Source organism: Nycticebus coucang, chromosome 15 (assembly GCF_027406575.1).
Source record: "Nycticebus coucang isolate mNycCou1 chromosome 15, mNycCou1.pri, whole genome shotgun sequence".
Lineage (NCBI taxonomy): Eukaryota > Metazoa > Chordata > Mammalia > Primates > Lorisidae > Nycticebus > Nycticebus coucang.
The window spans coordinates 84315027-84328108 of NC_069794.1; the positions used below are offsets into that span (position 1 = coordinate 84315027).

Consider the following 13082-nt stretch of genomic DNA (forward strand, 5'->3'; position numbering starts at 1 on the left):
TGTGTTTCTTTCCACCCTGGGTCATGATTTCAGAGAGCCTCATTAAAACTGTAACTTTAAACAAGACCTTCTTGGGAAGCTGCTCTTTCTGTCTTGGGAAATCTCCTTAGGTAAGAGTCCCATGTGGGTATTTGTCCTTCTTTTTCCTCACTTAATAGACAGACTTACGGGAGTCTCCAGTCTCTGACTTTTACTTTGAACAGAAGTCATTATCACACACACACTACCCATAATCAGGGGATTTCAATGTCATCATGAAACAACTGTGAGTTTGGTAGGTAATGAAGAACTGTTTTCTGGAAACAAGCAGCTTTATGTGTACCTTGGAGTTTTTAATTTAGATGAGGCTTCAACATTTTTTTTCCCCTAAAAATGAGAACATTCTTCACTGAAATTGTATATTCTTCAGAGACAGATGCCAACCAGACATTCCAAAAAGAAGTTTTTTGTTTTTTTTTTAATGGAGCTTGGCCGTATCTTTATACTGGAAACAGGAGCCCACACAGATCCACAGCTGGAAAAGGCGGCTTGTCCACAGTTACACAGACATTTAGAAGTTTGCTGGAGCTAAAAGTGACGGAGCCTGCCTGTTGGTGAGCAGGAATGGGCCCCTGGAATGCTGCAGGGATGACAGGCACCAACCACAGGAGGCAGAACTGCTGTGTCCTCAGGCTCCCCAGATGCCTCTTGGCCAAGTTTTAGTGAGTCTACTAGTGAGGTGCGTGGCCAAGATCGAGAACGCTCTTCCCTGACTCCCACAGAGGGAGAAGGTAATCTCACACATGGAAGGTAATCTGGAATACTAAAAGGACTGCTTTCCTCTTCCACAAAACCATTGAGAACTACCTTGTGGGAGGACAGGTCAAAGTCATTTCTCCAGGTGCTTTACAAGTGGCATCTATAGGACGAGGAAAGTGCCTGTCTACCCAGGCATGAAGAAGGCTCCCACTGTCTTCACCTGCTTGTGGACTTTTCGCTTTGTTCCCTGGGTCAGCCCATCCAAATCTTCAGAATTAAATAAAATGCTTACGAAGATAATAAATGAATTGTGGGCTTTAGTAAAGATGGCAATAACATCCCTTTTGCAAAAATGATACAGTGAGTGACCTGGATGTATTGTGAGGAAACATGAGCCCCTCCCAGGTCAGAAGAAGGGGCAGCTGGCTCAGGCTGCAGGAGGTGTCTGGATGCTCTGAAACATGAGGAGGGCAAGAGGGTGGTGCCAAGTACCTGGATTTAAGTCATGCCCTGGCTATTTCTGATGGCTCTGGGCAAGTGTCTGTGCCCTTTGGTTTCTGGAGTTAATGTCTAGAGTTGTGCCTGGCGGAGAGGAAGCCCAGTGTCAGCGTTTGCCAACCGCCAAACTGCTGAGCAAGACACACAGCCCTTTTCTGGGCCCCAAAGGGAGAAGTATAATTGTGACCCCAGACAGTTTATACCACTGGGACAACTTTCTGCAGAATTAAACAAGTCTGGGCCTCTGCAGATTGGAGATGAGGATTCTATTTTTTGAATCACTTCAAATGGGGACATACCTACAGGAAATGCTGTTGTCACATTTTTGAATTTCAAAGTGTGCTGAAACTTCCCCGGGTGCTTGGTTCTCAAGTTTTTCTTTCTCTTTTTGAGGAAGAGAAAGTGAGCTAAGCTCACTAGCTATTCATTTTTTCTTTTCTTTTTCTTCTTCTTTTTTTGCAATAAAATAAAGGACGAGCCTATGACTTGTGAAAGGCTCAGATCACAGAAACAGGTGTCACCACACAGCCTCTCGTATCGTCGCTTAGATCTGGCCATGCGTACTGGTGATTATTGAGGTGCACTGGGTGATGAGCATACGCTGGAATAACTTATAAAAAATTCAGGCCATGTCTCTCCAATATGGAATGTGAAAAGCATCAAAATGCATGCCTTTGTGAGGCCTATTGCCAAGTAGGGGCCATGAGGGTGTGCGCCACTGGATCTGATATGGGAATACTTTAAGAAGGTCGGGATACTAAAGTAACCCATTTACAGAGGCGCTTTTGTGAAGGCAATGCATAAACAAATGTTACTTAAGCCTATTTCACCTGTGGATTTTGAAAGGGCGCTGACAGGGTAAAAATCCAATCACTCCACTTTGCGGAAAAGAACTTATGTCATTAGTTTTGGCATTTTCTTTTGTAATACACTGCAGCTAAATGGTCAGTACGGGCAGCCGTATAGACCAGCCATTTGAGCGTCCACACTTTAGACACACAGGCATGGCTATGTTCATTTTAATAAGAACCATATGTTCTAATCAAAACAACATCTGACCCTCATGCTTCAAATCATATGTATGCTTTTCAAGGGGTCCATTCAGCCAGACAGCTGTTGGGAGGTTTATTCCCACATTTTTAATTTGTCTTTGGACTGGACAAATTGCTAATGTTTTAATATTTCTGAATATTGTTTTTCATCCTTTTACCTCCTTAGTTTAAAATATTTCATTCCTCGCTCAAATCCAAATTTTTTCTTTAAGGTGAGGTCCACCGAAATTCATTTGAATTTTTTTTTGGGGGGGGTGCTATTTTAGAGCAGAAATTCAAGTTAAAGTTATTTTTAAAGATTGGGTTACCCAGACGTAACTTAAAATCCACTGGATTTAGTGATTTCTCTATGTAGACCAGAATAAAGAAATCTTTCTTTCGACTCAAAGATGTTTTCTTTGCTCCTTAAAAATATACTGGGGCTTGAATTTTTACTTAGTGGCGATATTAAATAAAAAAAGCAGTTAGCGAACATAAGTTTGAATTTCCTAAAAAGGCCCAATTCAGTGAAAGGGAGACAGAACAGTGTGGTGGATGGGGGCCTAAGGTTCGCATTTAGACACACCTGAGGTCGAAACTCTGCCCTCTCACTGGCCGAAAGATTGTGGGAAAACGATTCAGCCTGTTCAAAGTTTACTTTCCTTATCTAGAAAACAGAGAAGCCCCACCTGGATTCAGTAAGATCATGTACGGAGAACAGTAGGTGCTCAGTAAAGCATAGCTTTATTTGAAAACTGAAATCTTCAGAAGGAATAGCACAGCACATCAAAGTACTATAAGGAGGAGAGAGAACAGTGACTGAATTCTTCATGGCGAGAGAAAAGGGCAAAGGTATGGAGAATGGGGAAAGATGAGGCTGACCCCCTCATGCCATTAGTAAATAAACCTGCCTGGGAATGACGCATCTTTGACACGTGCTTGAAATCACAGTAGTTACTGGAAAGAAAGAAGTGGAAGACATTGCCATGGACCCAGACATCCTTTTCTTAACTCTTTTAATTAATCAACTCATCTCTGTTGACATTTATAACTAAAAAACTCTGAAAGATTACCACAAAGAATAGAGACAAGTATTTTACATCTTTATGAAAACCCTCTGATTTAAAACAACAACAACAACAAAACTAAAGCAAAATGAAACTGTGAAATGAACAGATCTCAGCTTGGGTCTATAACAAGTTTCTTTAGGAGAGCTGCGATAAGACGGGCTAGCTGGAACACAAACGCAGGTGGTCAGGCATCCCAGAAATTTGCCTAGATGCATGTTGGTCTCCATCTGTGAACTTGACTGCTTCTGTTGGTGCAGCCTCAGGCTTAGTAAGGTATGGACACCTACCTTTTTCCTTTGGAAGTTCACATCAAGTTTCATGGAGGCACACTTGTTTAACGTATTTAGTCGTCTAAAATGAAAGAAAAATGGGATGATTACTACCACCAGTAAACCTAAATCTTCTTTCCAGCTTAATAAGTCTCCTTCATTTTCTCCAGTAAAGTTGTAAGTACAGAAACAGTTAATTATGTCCCAAGTCAGAAGGGAGATGCTATAAAAGAGTTTCCATTTGCGCTCCAGCTTCCTGATCTGGGAGGATTCTACCATCAAGCCTATTGATCTCTGCCACTTCCCCCATTTAAACACAGCCCTTTTCTGACTGCTCTTTCTAACACTCTTGGAACTCATGCCAATGACTTCAGTTGTACTTTCCCCAGCCCCTCAGTTTATTTTCCACCTTGACCTTTCATCAAGGCTATCCTGCTAATCCCCTAATAAGGACCAAAGCAACCTTCTGTCTTTTCTCCTGCTGTCAGGCAGTTGGGTATAAGCAGAAAGATAACTTCCATTATAGTGCTGAATAATAAATGTTATGGACTGAACTGTTTCCCCAAAACATTTATGTAGAAGCCCTAACCCCCAATGTGATTGTATTTGGAGTAAAGAAGTAATTAAAGGTAAATGAGGAGCTCTGATCTGACAGTATTAGTGTCCTTAAAGAGACAGACTTTCTGAGTAAGGAAGAGAGGGTCCAGGCGGCACCTGTGGCTCAGTGAGTAGGGCACCGGCCCCATATGCCGAGGGTGGCAGGTTCGGACCCAGCCCCGGCCAAACTGCAACAGAAAAATAGCCGGGTGCTGTGGTGCACGCCTGTAGTCCCAGCTGCTCGGGAGGCTGAGGCAAGAGAATCGCGCAAGCCCAAGAGTTAGAGGTTGCTATGAGCCGTGTGACGCCACGGCACTCCACCCGAGGGCGGTACAGTGAGACTCTGTCTCTACAAAAAAAAAAAAACAAACAAAAACAAAACAAAAGGAAGAGAGGGTCCTTACCAGGAACCGGACCCTGCTAACACCTTGATCTTTAACTCTCCAGCCTCTAGAACAGCGAGAAAAGGAATTTCTGTTGTTTAAGCCACCCCTTCTGTGGTATTCTGTCCATGCTGACTAATACGTACAGTTTGATTTTTACCTTTGGGAGCAGGGCTCCCAAAATTGCAATGCAGCACCCCCTTCACTTTTCCCCCCTGTGGTTGGTCCCAATCTCAGACCATCAAGAGAAGATGTAGCCACTGCTGCCAGTGAGAAAGTACAAACTATTCATATTAGGCATGACTTCTTTAAATGATAATTTCTGACATCATAAATTATACCTATAAGCTCATTTGTCCTTCCACTTTTCTGCCTTACAGGAAAAGATGGTCCTCTACTTTTTTCAAAGTGAACCCTGTATCCTTTGTTTGTTTGTTTTTGGTTTTGGAGAGGGTCTTGTGCTATAGTAGCATCATCAGAGTTCACAGCAATCTCCAAGTCTTGGGCTCAAGTAATCCTCCTGCCTCATCCTCCTAGGTATCTGGGACCACAGGCATGTGTCAACCCTGGCTAATTTTTCTTACATTTTGTAGAGATGGAATCTTGCTAAGTCTGCCAGGCTGGTCTTCAACTCCTGGCTTCCAGCGACCTGCCACGCCCTCCTGCCTTGGCCCCCCGGATGCTGGGATTCCAGCTGTGAGCTGCCACACCTGGCCTCTTTATCCTTGTTATTGATTTCAACACCCATGACTGCAACCGGGACTTTAATATTTATTATTCTCTCTTGCCTCAGCATCTCTCTCAACTGCTTGCTTCTCCTTTAGCCCATTTCCGTCTTAACCAGACTAACCAATTAGCTAACTACGCAAAGAACCATAATCAAGTGAACTATCAATTTTCCTTCAAACCCATCTTTCCGTCCAGTAACTACACTAACAGCCCCCACATTCCCCTTTCTTTTACTGCTTAACTTGTTGAGAACATCTTCAATTTCATTCACTCTTCAATTCTCTGCAATCTAATTTTCATGAAGTTCTCTTTGCAAATAACTTTATTGTTTTGTTTTACTTGATTACTGTAAAAAATTTAATAATTATGGCTCGATGCCTGTAGCTCAGCAGCTAGAGAGCCAGCCACATACACCGGAGCTGGCAGGTTTGAACTCAGCCAAACAACAATGACAACCAAAAACTAGCTGGGAATTGTAGTGGCAGCCTGCAGTCCCAGCTACTTGGGAGGCTGAGGCAAGAGAATCGCTTAAGCCCAAGAGTTTGAGGTTGCTGTGAGCTGTGATGCCACAGCACTCTACCGAAGGTGACATAGTAAGACTCTGTCTCAAAAAAAATTTTTTTTCACAATTATGAATGCACATGGCTTAAAGAGTCAAACTTCTCCCCCCCCCCCCCATGTCTTCTTCCATTTACCATTCCTTGGAGGCCACTCTGTTTCCTTCGATGTTTACTTCTAATAAAATGTTTATTATAATCTTCGTAATCTTTCAGTTCAACTCATCTACTGATGTTGTTCTCTGGGAAATGAGGATTTCTTTTACTACGTATTTCCACCTCTCACTGGCTCCCCCCCCCACACCCTTTGCCTATTTCAAATATTGTGACATCATAATTGCATAATTTTTTGATAAATTAGTATTCAGTGTTCATTATGACATGGAAATACCAAGCAATGTATATAATACACTGATTACTTTTCCTTTTATTCTCACTTTTTTTTATTCTTGGAGTTAAGAAACATCTTACTTACTTGTTTCATTAGTTTTCTATGTTCTTATTCCTAAATTCAAACCAGACACTTCCCCAGTTCTCTAACTCTCTGACCCTTTTCTGTTGATTTCATTTCCTTGGCTGCGAGTCTCTTAGAGGCTTCTGACCTATTCAAGTCTGAATTTACTGCCTTTGTTTTGTTTTCTATTGTGGGATGATGGTATTTCTCCAAACTCAGATTCCTCTAGTGTTCTGGAGCCAAGTAACATCAGTGACCTGAGAATGTGGACATTTAAGGTGTGGAGAGACAGTCATGTAGGTTCCTGTTCTGGCCTCTCCAGAGAAACCACATCTGGTTTTCTGATGATGGTGGGGGAAAGAAGTTGCCTAGATATAGACCAGGGTACACCCAGGGCTCAACCTGCTTTAAAACAGAATTTCAAAAAACTCCCTTCTTTTTTTAGCCCTCTTCCACTCTCACCTTCAATTTTTGAGCATTTTAGAATTTATGTAGTGACAATTGAGTTACTTTATGCCTTTATCCACTGACCAGCTGGATTTTGTTTCTTGGGCTTACTTGCTAAATCCTCTACTACATATTTCTGTCCTGCTTGGAACATTTTGTAGTTGTGATCTCTCTCCCTGTGTGGACATTACCTTTTGTAAAGGAAAGTCTCTCTTAAAACTAGTAGGCATTCAGAAGCAAACGAATTCAGGTGTTCAATCTCTTGTCTTTAAATGCTGGCTTTTTTTTTTTTTTGTATGCACATAATGTTTTCAGTTCAATGGGTTTGGCAACCATAAGTATTCTCAGATGGACAAAGAACATTTCTACACAGAGCAAGTTCGCTTGAGCTCCAGTACTGCTAAATCTCCCTTCCCTTCTCCCTCCCACTACCCCCAGGGGCATGGGGTCATCATCCAGTACATTAGTTTTGTCTATTCTTAGTCATTTCCTGAGGCCCTTGTTTTTTCATTCAGTGCCCTGCTTTTGAGCTTGATCATGTCATGGAGTATGGCAGTAATCATTACCCTCAGCTGCAGAGCTTCATTCACTCCGTAGTATGAAGGCACACAGTTGGCGTGCCTATAGTCTTGCTGATGGACAGATAGGCTGTTTCCTTATGACCAATGACTTTCAAAACACCAAATTCCATAGACTTTTTAAAGCTAAGAACTTTTGGTAGCAATAATAGGTCTTACCTACTATAAATTACTTAATTACCAACCACCATTCCTTGAAAACTCTTTTCATTTTTGGAATTCAAGATTATGAATTTTCTCATCTCTCTGAACACTATCACCTTCTTGTCACCAAGCATACTTCCTCCTTAACTATTAATTTTTTTCCTTCCTCCCTCCTTTTCTTCCTTTTTTTTTTTTCTTTTGAGAATTTAGGCTGAAATCCTTGCTTTTTGACTCTGCCTGGGCATACTGAAGTATTTGATATCATCTCAAAATAAACTAGAGTCTAATGATGTCCAGTCCTCTTTCTCCAGCCTAGACATTTCATCTGAGCCGTAGAGTTTCATTTCTAATTATTCATTGGTTTCACCAAGCCGTGGGGTCTGGCTGGCCTTTAAATTCATATCTTGAAACTGAACTCATTGTGTTCTCTTTAAACTTGTTTTTCCTATTTGTCGTCTTGTCTTGACTAAGAGCATCCCTGACAGACCACCCACTCTAGAAAACAGAGTCATCTTGAGATTCTCCTTCTTCAAGATGTACATTCATTGATCACCAAGTCCTGTGGATCATTCCTGGATGATGACTTTGAAGACTAGCCTTTCCTTTGGTCCTAAGTCAGCCCTAATTCATTCCTTTCTCATCACTCACTCGTAGTCAGGCAACAGCCTCCGAACTGGTTTCGCTATCACTGCTAAATCATATTGAAATTAGTTTTACTTTTCAACTTTTTGTGATCATTAGTCACTGACTCATTTATAGCCATCTCTAATTTGCCCATACACTCATTAGTGCAAAATATAATAGGCTATTTTGTATCTGAAGCTGATCATCTGGTTTGAGGCTATCTTTGGGAAGTACTTGGCCTTTGCTTCTCTGATTGACAACCTATCTTTTTGTCTGAGCATACCCAGACAAGACCTGAGAAGGCTCTAAACATCCACCTTTGGCTGACCTTAAATATCTGCACACACAGGAAGCAGTGGCTCAGACAGAGTTGTCAACCCCTTGCAGGGTGCAGTAGTCATGATGTAACTTGCACAAAGAGCCCGGTGCCAAAGCCTGGGAGACACATTGGTTCACAGTATTTAAGGAAATCTCCATCCAACCATTTGCTGACCACAAAATTAACTGAGCAGAGACTTTGGTGGCCAAACATGACAAAAGATACAGACTTCAGAAAATTAGTTGAGGAAATTCACAATAACAAACCCTGGGCAGGGAGGATCTGATTTTGAGATTTGCCTCATTACAATATTTAAAATGTCCAGTCTTAAACAAAAAACGATTATAAGAGAGTAGATATCTAAAAATAGATTCTAAAGTTTATACAAAGAGGCAAAAGACTCAGAATAGCCAACATGATAATGAAGGAGAAGAACAAAGTCACTGACGCTACCCAAATTCAAGACTCATATAAAGCTACAGTAGTCAAAATCATGTGGTATTGGCAAAAGAATAAATAAATAGGTAAATGGGACAGAACTGAGAGCCTAAAATAGATCCACATGAAGAGAGTCAGTTGACTTTTTTTTTCTATTTATTATTATTATTATTAAATCACAGCTGTGTACATTAATGCAATCATGGGGCACTATACACTGGTTTTATAGACTATTTGAGATATTTTCATCACACTGGTTAACATAGCCTTCCTGGCATTATCTTAGTTATTGTGTTAAGACATTTATATTCTACATTTAGTAAGTTTCACATGTATCCTTGTAGGATGCACCATAGGTGTGTTCCCACCAATTACCCTCCCTCCGCCTATCCTTCCCTCTCCCATCCCCTCCCTTGGCACTTTCCCCATATTCTTAGGTTATAATTGGGTTATAGCTTTCATATGAAAGCTATAAATTAGTTTCATAGTAGGGCTGAATACTTTTTCTTCCATTCTTGAGATACTTTGCTAAGAAGAATATGTTCCAGCTCCATCCATGTAAACATGAAAGAGGTAAAGTCTCCATCTTTCTTTAAGGCTGCATAATATTCCATGGTGTACATATACCACAATTTATTAATCCATTCGTGGATCGATGGGCACTTGGGCTTTTTCCATGACTTAGCAATTATGAATCGGGCTACAATAAACATTCTGGTACAAATATCTTTGTTATAATGTGATTTTTGGTCTTCTGGGTATATACAATGGATAAGGGATGCATTTTGAATAGTATTAAAACAAGGAATATCCATATTAAAAAAATCTAGATAAAGACTTTATATCCTTCACAAAAATTCACTAAAAATTAATCATATATCTAAAGATAAACAGAAAACTATATAACTGCTAAAAGATAATAAAGCAAAAAATCTAGATGATCTTGGGTATGGTGAATCATGACTTTTTAGATTCAATATTAAAGGCCTGGCCCACAAAGAACTTCGATAAACTAGACTTCATTAAAATTCAAAACTTCTGCTCTGAAAAAGACACTGTCACAAGAGAATGCGAAGGCAAGCTAAGTATGGGGAGAAAATATTTGAAAAAGATGCATCTAGTAAAGAACTGTTAACCTAACATGTACAAAGAACTCATAAAATTCAACAATAAGGAAACAAAGAGATCAATTAAAAACAATGGGCAAATGATCTGAACAAACACTTCACCAAAGAAGAGATACAGATGGCAAATAAGCATATTAAAATATGTCCAATGCCACGTCATTAGGGAATTGCCAAGTAAAACATCCATGAGATGCCACTATGCGTATATGGAAAAAACCTAAAACACTGACAACAGTGAATGAGGTGAGAATACGGAACAACAGAAACTCTCATTCATTACTGGCTGGAATGCAAAATGATACAGCTACTTTGGGAGAGAGGTGGGCAGTTTCTTAGCACCAAACATTGTCTTACCACATAATCGAGGAGTACTTGTTGGTATTAGCCAAGAAAACTTAAGTCCATGTGAAAACCTGCACACAGCTGTTCATGGCAGCTTTATTCTTAATTCCCAAAACTTGAAAGCAACCAAGATGTCAGGTGAAAGGATAAATAAACCATGGTACATCCAGAAAATGGAATATTATTCAGCAATAAAAACAAATGAGCTATCAAGCCATGAAAAGACATGGAAGAACTGAGTACACTGGATACTTTTCTTCCATTCCTGAGATACTTTGCTAAGAAGAATATGTTCCAGCTCCACCCATGTAAACATGAAAGAGGTAAAGTCTCCATCTTTCTTTAAGGCTGCATAATATTCCATGGTATACATGTACCACAATTTGCTAGTCCATTCGTGGGTCGATGGGCACTTTCACATGAAGGCTATAACCCAATTATAGCACAAGACTATGAGGAAAGGGCCAAGGGAGGGGAGTGGAGGGGGGAGGTGAGGGTGGAGGGTGGGTATTGGGTGGGACCACACCTATGGTTCATCTTAGAATGGGTACAGGTGAAACTTACTAAAGGCAGAACACAAATGTCTATATACAATAACTAAGAAAATGACATGAAGGCTACGTTGAACAGTTTGATGAGAATATTTCAGATTGTATATGAAACCAGCACATTGTACCTTTTGATTGCACTAAGGTACACAGCTATGATTTAACAATAAAAAAAAAAGAAAATCTTAAAAAAAAAGAAAAGAAAAAGAAGACATGGAAGAAATTTAAGTGCCTATTAACTAAGTAAAAGAAATAGTATAGAATAGTATCTAGTATGAGAAATCTATTACTATATAATTCCAGATACTCTGCTGGGAATGCTGATAGCAGGGGAGGCCACACAAGTGTGTGTGGAAAGGCACTATATGGGAACTCCTTATATTTCCTGCTCTATTTTGTGGAGAACCTAAAACTTCTCTAAAAAGCAACGTCTGTTTTTAAAGATGTAGCCATTGTGTTGTTCACTTAAAAAGAAGTCATTTTCTTCCTTGGACTTTGAAGTGAATGATAGGAAGGGATCTCCATCCCTTTTGCTGTCAGTCTAAGTCTACTTAGTCATCAGTTCTCAGCCCTACCTACCAAATCATTATCACTGAAGACATCTCAGAAATTTGGGGTACAATTTCAAGCAACCATCCAACTCTTCTGAATCTTGCCATAGCCAAAGAGGAAAATACTCTTGACAGCTGTCCTGAACTAGACACACAGTCCTGGCATGCTGGGGCACTGGCCTTTATTTGTTTTGCACAGGTGAAATAAATGATGGGCCCGACTCCACAAGCCAATACAAACTACACGAAACATACCAGGTCAGACAGATACATTCACTAACTTCATCCTAAAAAAAGCGCCAGGTACCTCACTTCTGAATATCACTACGGTCACCTTCGAGGTACTCCCCTGGGGAAGCTATGCACTGATGCCAGGTCCTAGTATACCCTTTAAAACAATTTTGGAACTTGTTTTCTGGAATGGCCATCAGAGCTGTCTCATATGGAGCCTGGCAATTAAGTGTGAGAACTCATCCTAGAAAAAGTGCTTTGAAGCATGGACTAGACTCTGGTGTCAGGGCATAGCTTCCCGAGGGGAGTACCTGGGAGGGGACCAAAGTGATGTTCAGCAGTGAGGTACGCAGCACATTTTCTAGGATGAGTTTGCAAACTGAACTTAATTGTCCAACCCTGTATATCCTAGAGAGATATAAATGCCTCTTTAAGATGTGGCTGCCTCAAATTAAAGAATATATCACGTAGCAGAAGTATTCACGGCACTTTATTAAAAAAAAAACACCAACACTGTGAAAGTCTGGTTGAGTGACACCAAACTGCATTTAGGACAAATATTTAGCATGGGTGTTTGCTTCCCCCTAACTTAATCATAAGTATGTAATAAAAATGCCTTCAGATAATCTGACTTGGTCTAGTACTGGTTGCCTGGAAAAAATGTTTCTGCATGGATAAAAGTTTTGAATGTAAAATTTATTTTATTTGCTGCATGAGTGGTCTGTCCTTCACTAGAGTAGGGCCTTGTTTGAGGCAGGGACTATAATTTACTTTTAATCCCCATGAATCCTAGACAGAAGTTTTATGCATGACAGATTCTGCAGGGTTTTCTCTTTTAACTGAACATACTTTGTTTATACAGGTACAATCAGTGATTGACTTTAAGTAGTTACAATAGACCTTGCTGAGTGAGAATAACAGAATTATTCTCCACCACTGAGTCTGCCGAGCTGTATCTCATTTGCATTCCTAATGCCTAGCTTGGGTGCTGGCTCAGAGCAAATCCACTGAGCAAATGTTTGCTAAGGAAACTTTAGTGCTTGGCTGACTCTAGGGACCATTTGGACTGACGCTTTTATTTTCAGATGAGGAGACAAAGCCTCTGAGAGGACCACGTGCTTAAGGGAGCCACACATTAGTTGGCAGCCAAGCTGGAACCTCTTCCTGCCCAGTGATTTATCTGCTCCCCCCTACTGAAGAGGAATTTTAGGAGGGGCTGGAAAAGGAGAATACACTACGTACCCAGCACAGGCCGTTCAATGAATGGCTGTTTCCGTCCCCTCTCTGCCTTTTCCATGGAAGGAGAAGCCCATGACTCATGATGAAGCTGTCTTCTTACTGCTTTGAGCAAACTGAATTTGTGTGTTAGCACAAGCAAAGCAGCTTGAACCTTTCAGAAGAAGCGTC

General features: G+C 40.6%; 1 protein-coding gene across 8 annotated transcripts in view; it reads right to left on the minus strand.

Annotated features, from left to right (window-relative positions):
- STARD13 (StAR related lipid transfer domain containing 13) overlaps positions 1-13082 on the minus strand; it is a 270950-nt gene that overhangs the window by 35537 nt on the left and 222331 nt on the right. For all 8 annotated transcript variants that reach the window (XM_053563160.1, XM_053563159.1, XM_053563157.1 and 5 more), the window contains one exon: positions 3625-3688. In XM_053563160.1, coding sequence (XP_053419135.1) covers positions 3625-3657 — 33 coding nt within the window. In that variant the 5' untranslated portion in view covers positions 3658-3688. The remainder of the gene's footprint in view (positions 1-3624; positions 3689-13082) is intronic.